This window comes from Macrobrachium nipponense, chromosome 19 (genome assembly GCF_015104395.2).
Source record: "Macrobrachium nipponense isolate FS-2020 chromosome 19, ASM1510439v2, whole genome shotgun sequence".
In the NCBI taxonomy this organism is placed as follows: domain Eukaryota; kingdom Metazoa; phylum Arthropoda; class Malacostraca; order Decapoda; family Palaemonidae; genus Macrobrachium; species Macrobrachium nipponense.
In genome coordinates this window covers 35,651,047-35,658,546 of record NC_061088.1, presented here as the reverse complement: position 1 = coordinate 35,658,546, position 7,500 = coordinate 35,651,047, and the positions used below count along the sequence as shown (strand labels likewise).

At 35.0% G+C, this 7,500-nt stretch overlaps 1 protein-coding gene across 1 annotated transcript in view; it reads left to right on the top strand.

The window, feature by feature from the left end:
- The first annotated feature begins 1,401 nt into the window (after positions 1-1,401).
- The window catches only part of LOC135216196 (vitelline membrane outer layer protein 1-like), a 42,033-nt gene continuing 35,934 nt past the window's right edge, over positions 1,402-7,500 (top strand). Inside the window, exon 1 of the mRNA XM_064251338.1 lies at positions 1,402-1,560. Within this exon, the coding sequence (XP_064107408.1) occupies positions 1,497-1,560 (64 nt within the window). The 5' untranslated portion in view covers positions 1,402-1,496. The remainder of the gene's footprint in view (positions 1,561-7,500) is intronic.

The window sequence follows — 7,500 nt, the reverse complement described above, 5'->3', positions numbered from 1 at the left end:
GTTAGTCCTTTCTTTTTACTCACCTCCTTCACCCATCAACGAAGCAGTTCTGGGCATTTACCCTCCTTCCTCTTGGTTACACTTCCGAACCCGGCAGCCGGGGATAGTGCCGTCAGTGCAATAGGTTCCCGCGCTTGGCCTAAATTCTATATTCTGTTCTAACAATTCCGAATGACACAACTATAACTGGGCCTATCGGTCTCTGTTCTTCCAACATGACCAACGAATCAAAGAATGCATTGATCCGTCTACTAACCTGCAATCTCCTGTCTGCCTCCTAGAATTTCTACATTGTCTTTTCTTTACTTCTTATTCCACATAAACCGTGCATACGATTAATTTCGATATTTCCATACTACTATTGTTATCAGTCTTTTCTTTACGAGCAACAAACGATTTTGACAAAAATGCTGAATGAATGGAGTTTATAGTTTTGAGGTGGTTCAGCCAGGTCACTGAGCCACTTTTGTACGATCTTGTAAAGCCTACACCCCCAGAGGATTATTTTGTTCTTGAATGAAAGGTGGATATGATATTAAAGCGAAATCAAGTTAAAAGTAGTTAGATAGCCATGGAGAAAATGAATAAAACTGGACGGAGGGAAGTGGAAAAAACAAAAACAAACAAACAATGCAAAGAACCAACACTACCGCCTACGGTACGCCTAAGAAATACTATATGCCAGATCCCCACGGAGAACCTTCATGAAAGAATTTCTTAACATACTCATCTTAATCTCTCTATTTTCCGCCATAATAATCAATGTAATATTAATATTTTGTTAAAATGTAATTAATACAATACGTCATTACATATTAGGCACGAGTGTTGCAAGTGATTCAAGTAGACGTACGGTATGAGTTATCGTTTACAAAGCCTATTAATAACTGGGAAAAAGAACAGATGGTTGAATTTTCGAGTGTCTGAATTGTATTTTTTGTCATTCTGTACTGTGGTGCAACTTCAATTTGGCCTTGGCTTATCACAAAGGAATTATAACACGGTAACTTGACCAATTATAATATTTTTGTATTCTAGGCAAACTTTCATCATTACATCAAAACTACCGCAATGCGTATTTAAAAATTTACCTTCAGACTACCTATTTGCTAGGCCCTAAATGTGGGATCTTTCCTAGATAGTGACCCCCAAGGGTTTTCAGGTTCGTTAGCTAGGACTAATATTCCTTCGGAGTCTTTACCTATATGATATTTAAAGTCTTTTGTTTATGTTTTTACGGTCATCCCCCAACGGGGTTGTACTAAACATGCTTCTGAAAAGGTGGCTACATACCTGGATAAAACCCTTGGGGGTCTTTATCCAGGAAATCCCCAAATGCGTCATTTCAAAACCGACTCGCATACTCAGCTGCAAGTGACTGAAAACGAACGTAAAAAAGTATTTCGCAATAACAAAGATAAGATAGACGAGTTCCCTCATTTCTCCAAGCAGGTGAACAATCAATTGCAGTTCTCAGTCAGCAGCCAGACGCCAAGATGAAGGCAGCGTTTCTCATTTTATGCTTCTTCTGCCTCTCCATTTCTGGACATCCAGTGGAAGGTGAGTAGCTTTAGAGTCTAATACGTCTGTAATTTCTTTTGGAGTTAACGGCATTGTTCGCAGAGACTACTTTTTTATCAAGACTTGGAACCTGCCTATAATTTTTCTCTCTTGAGGCAAGCTTCTTAGAAATAAAGAAAATTATTCAAGATTCTTTCCATTTTCTTTTTTTTAGTCGACGGACCGTTTCACCACCACTCGGCGGCGTCTCTTACCTTACAGACCTTACATCTTGTTCGGGTTGCCCCAGGTCCCTCAGTGTGAGGCACCTCTAATGTCTACCAGAGAGTTGCTAGTACATCTTCCGGTATATTTTGCATCTTCCAATCTTGGATGGTCTGGGATGCAGTTTAGATATTTGTCGAGCTTATTCTTAAACACATCTACGCTCACTCCTGATATATTCCTCAGATGAGCTGGCAACGCATTGAATAGACGGCTGCTTATCGAATGCTGGTGCGTAGTGGATTAATGTCCTGTGTGCTTTCCTTATTTTTCCTGGTATATTTTTGGGCACTATTAATCTACCTCTGCTTGCTCTTTCTGATATTTTTAGTTCCATGATATTTTCTGCTATTCCTTCTATCGGTTTCCATGCCTGAATTATCATGTAGCGTTCTCTTCTCCTTTCCAGACTATATAATTTTAAGAATTGTAGTCTTTCCCAGTAGTCTAGGTCCTTAACTTCTTCTATTCTAGCTGTAAAGGACCTTTGTACACTCTCTATTTGTGCAATATCCTTTTGATAGTGTGGGTACCATATCATATTGCAATATTCAAGTGGACTACGAACATATGTTTTATAAAGCATAATCATGTGTTCAGCTTTTCTTGTTTTGAAAGTGCCGTAACAACATTCCCATTTTTGCTTTACATTTTGCCAACAGAGTTGCTATTTGATCATTGCATAACATGTTCCTATTCATCATCACACCAAGGTCTTTAAACTGCTTCCTTATTTGTGATTGGATCTCATTATTAGGTCCCTTATATGCATATAGCTTTCTTTCTCTGTCTCCATAATTTATTGATTCAAATTTATCAGAGTTAAATACCATCCTATTTACCTCTGCCCAATCATATACTTTGTTAAGGTCTCTTTGTAGAGCGTTCCTATCTTCATCACAAGTAATTTCTCTACTTATTCTTGTGTCATCTGCGAAACTACTCACTACCGAATCCTTAACATTATTGTCTATGTCTTCAATCATAATAACAAACAGTATTGCAGCTAACACCGTACCTTGCGGCACACCGGATATTACCTTGGCTTCATCCGATTTCTCGTCGTTTGCAATAACTATCTGTTTTCTGTTGTGTAAAAATTCTTTTAACCATCTTCCTACTTTATCCACGATATTGTGTTTTCTAATTTTCTTCGCTAATATATTATGGTCTACTTTATCAAAAGCTTTTGCAAAGTCTAAATAAACCACATCTGTTTCATTTCCGCTTTTCATATTTTTGAATATGTTTTCACGGTGGACTAACAGTTGGGTTTGTGTACTTTTTCCGGGTACGAAAAACCATGTTGTCCTTTATTAAACAAATTATTTTTTATTAAATGTTTCATAATATTTTTCTTCATTACCCTTTCATACACTTTCATTATATGTGATGTTAGACTCACAGGCCTATAATTACTTGCCTCTAGTCTTGATCCACTTTTGAAAGTAGGGGTAATATACGCTAATTTGTGCTCATCATATATCTTGCCTGTATCTACACTTTGTCTTAATAATATTGCAAGTGGCTTTGCGATAGAATGAACTACTTTCTTTAACAAAATAGCAGGAATTCATCAGGCCCTGCAGCAGCTCCATTTTTAATTTCATTAATAGCCTGCACAATATCAGCTTCATTAATATCTATGTCAGCTAAATATTCACTATTTTCATCCCTTACTTCTATATCATTATCCTTCATTATCTATTCTAGGGGTGAATTCTCTCTTATATCGTTTCTGCCAGTATGTTGCAAATTTCCTTTTTTTCATCGTTAATCTCCCTTCAATTCTCAGAGGGCCTATTTCTATTCTTCTTTTATTCATCTTCTTCGCATATGAGTATAATAGTTTTTGGGGTTTTGCTTGATATTTAATAGGGTTTTTCTTCCAAGTCCCGTTTTTCATTTTCTTTTGATTGTATAATCTTTTTTTCTGCATTTTCTATCTTACTTTTTAGTTCTATAACTTTCCATGCATTTTTTTTCTTTTGCAAGACCTTTTTTCCACTTTCTGATTTTCTGGAACAAGATTCTTCTGTCTCTTGGTATGCATGAATGATGTTTACTTTTCTTCTTCGGTATATATTTTTCCACTATTATCTCCAATATTTATATAATATCTCCGTATTTACCCGTTATGTCCATCACTTACGAAAATGTTATCCCAATCTTTGTTTAATTCTTCATTAATTTCTGACCATTTTATATTTTACTGTAGAAGTTGTATTTTCCATATCCTTCCCACTTTTTCATTTCTTGCTTATCTCTATTTTCACTTGCTTTGGAATGAACTGTTAATTCTATGACATTATGGTCTGAAATACTCGCATTATAAACTATTATTTCTTTAACATAATTCATCTCGTTCACAAATACTAGGTCTAAAGTATTTCCTTTCTTGTTGGCAGGTGATTTATTTGTTGAATGTTGTATTCTAGTAGCATATCTAATAGCTTTTCAAATTGCCTCTTATCTTCTGCACTACTATTACTCTCTTTTTTATATGTATAAGTACAACCACAATCTCCTATTCGTTCTTTCCATTCTACGAAAGGAAAGTTGAAGTCACCAGATAGGAGAATAGTCCAGTCCTTGTGATTTCTACATATATCATCCAATTTTTCAATTATTAAGTCAAACTCTTTAGTATTAGGAGGTCTATATATTACTATGTTCATCAATTTTTCAGATTCAAATTCTACCGCTATTAGTTCACATTCTGAGTTACTATATTTCTCATATATTTTTCCTTGTTTTTTGTCTTTCCCATATATTTGTATTGCGGTTCCCCCTTGATTCCTATTTTTTCTATCTGATCTATAAGTTTGGAACCCTTTTATTTGATCATCATTCCCAGTCTCTTGGGAATACCAGGTTTCACTTATATTCATTATATCTATTTTCTTTTCATTTTGGGTTAGTCTTCTAAGTACTCTATTTTTCTTTTGAGTTACTCGTAACTAAACCCTGCGCATTCATCACTATGATGGTTTGCGTGTTTTCTCCTTCATTTAATACTGATAGTAATAAGGATTTTCCCATGTCTCTTTCCTGTTCTGGTATGTTGTTCTTTTTTTCATTTCCAGAAATTCTGACATTAAAAAATCCAACTTTTCCATAATATTTGATCTTCCTTCATCATAATTATTCATTTTGTGTCTGAATCTGCAATTTTCTCCGTTTCTGCAATATCCTCTTGCATAATAAATACAGTTATTATCTCTTGAGTAGAATTTCGGAGCTGATGCTTTGAAATTCTTTGCTGACACCTCTGCATATCTCATTGGTGGTTTGCTTTTCTCTTTTACCTGATATTCTTGATTTCTCTCTTTATTTGTTCTTTCTTATTTTGGATTTTATTACTTGGTTGGTTATTTATTTGATTATGATTCATGGCTACAGGGTGCATATATTTGCATTTTTTGTCGAACTTACATCCTTTTCCTTCTTTTAGGTTTTTACATATTTTGGATGCAGATCTCTGCAATCATCCCCATATCCATCTAAGTATGCACATTTACCATATATTTCATAGTTTTGACATATCTTAGGATGTTTGTAGTAACATCTTTCTCCAAATCTGCAATTCCCTCTTTTCAAAAGGTTGCAGATTTTGTCTTTCTTGTCTATTTTTTCCTCTTTCCCGTCATTGTATAGATCTGGGTAGAGCCTCTTCGGGATTGCTTTTCTGTTGTCATATCGTAATTTATTTCTTCGTAGGTATGATTGCTTTATTGCCTCATATGTAGTATCAATGAGTATCTCTGCATCCATACTTTTATCTTGTTCTTTGTTTTCCTTATTTTTTCTGTCATTTCATTTTTGTTTACTTCTCTTCCGTTTTCCTCTTCTTCTTCTTCTTCTTCTTCTCCTTCTCTTCTTCTTCATCCTCAACTATTTGTACATTCAATCTTGATTTAATAACATTGTCTATCCATGATAGACATGTTGAACAAAAAATTCTTGTATCTTTTCTCAAATCTTGTATTACCTCAGCACACTGTGGATGGGTCGGAATGTTGCATGCAGCACATTTTCTGATTAGGTTTTGTGGATTGACTATGCTATACCAAACCTTACACAGTTTGCATGCTTTTGGCATTCTTCTTTTTCCTAATGCATCAATTAGTATATTCACAAGATTCACCTTATTCATTTTCTTTGTCGGAATATGTTGGTTTATGTATATTTTCTTTATGAGTCTCTTGACCACTTGGATTTTATTTGGAACTTCTTCAATTATTTTCAAGATGTTTTCATTAGATTTGTTCCAGTTTGAAGGATTATATCCTTCTAATATATCTATGAATGCTTTTGTATCTTTTTGGTAGGACTGTTGCTGATTTCATAGATGAGAAATGCCAGTTCCCTTCCTGCTACCTCATCGTATTGCGAATCTGCTAAGCACGCCAAATTACGCCACCTTTTCCCGCAGTTGGAACTTACTGCCATCTTGTTCTGATTTATAGTATTACATTGATAAACTAACTTAAGAAGACGCTTTATCCTACTATTTTCACACTAATCTTATCACCGATAGTTCACGAACACTTCTAGATATTTCTCAAATTCTAGTCGTATGTTAAACTTGTGATATCTGTTGATTATTGTGACTTCACGCGGGTACGTCTCACCAAGCAAGATGGCTACTACTCGGAGAGAGAGAGAGAGAGAGAGAGAGAGACGAGAGAGAGAGAGAGAGATATATATATATATATATATATATATATATAAATATATATATATATAATATATATATATATATATATATATATATATATATATATATATATACTACTTTTCGATTAGAACCGTTGTCCCTAACATGAAAAAGAGAAAAAAAATGACAATAGTAATTGCCATAAATTCACTTAGACTGTTGAAGCGAGGATGATGTTATATAGAGACACTGTACCGTTCACCTATATATGTTGCAGGCACCTCCATTTTCTAAATATCAAGGCTCTTCCGTTCCAGTAATCATTCACTGTATCTATCCAGCAATTTCCAGATCCTTCTCTCTTTCCTTTCAACCTTCCAACATTTACGAATTATCCATAATTTTCAGGAACATTTCTTTCCACTGAACCAGACCATCTATGAACACTCCACACATTCTTTTCATGTACAATTAACAACCAGTTAATTTCAACCGCCTCTACCTTTTTATCTATTTATTTGCTGTCAACATCTACACTTCACTCCCGTAAAAGAGAATTGGCTTAACAATCCCCTTCGTGTATTTCCACCTGGATTTCCAGATACCCTGCAAGCTTTCTTGCCTCAATTACTTTGTGACATCTTTTCTCTTGTCCTGCCTTCGCCTGCTACTTGTACCCCTGAATACCTATACCAGGGGTTTTCAACCTTTTCCTCCCCAAGTGCCCTTTCGGGTATTTGTAATGACAACATTGGACCCCCTTCACTTTGTATAATGTGGAAAACAAAACCAACTCAGAAAAACCGTACAGAGGGGAAGTACATAACTCTCCTGACATGACCAGTAATACTGTAAACATAAAGAATTCCACAAAAAAAACAAAGAATTTTTCATAATTATTTACCTCTGGCTATGTAGTAAATTGTCAAGGTTATGGTACTGAGCTGCAAAAACAAAATACATTATTATTATATCAGCTACAAAGGTAGTTAATGAAATGGCTGAAACTGACTCCATTAACTATCCTAGTTGGCCGAGGAGCAGATTTTGCTAAA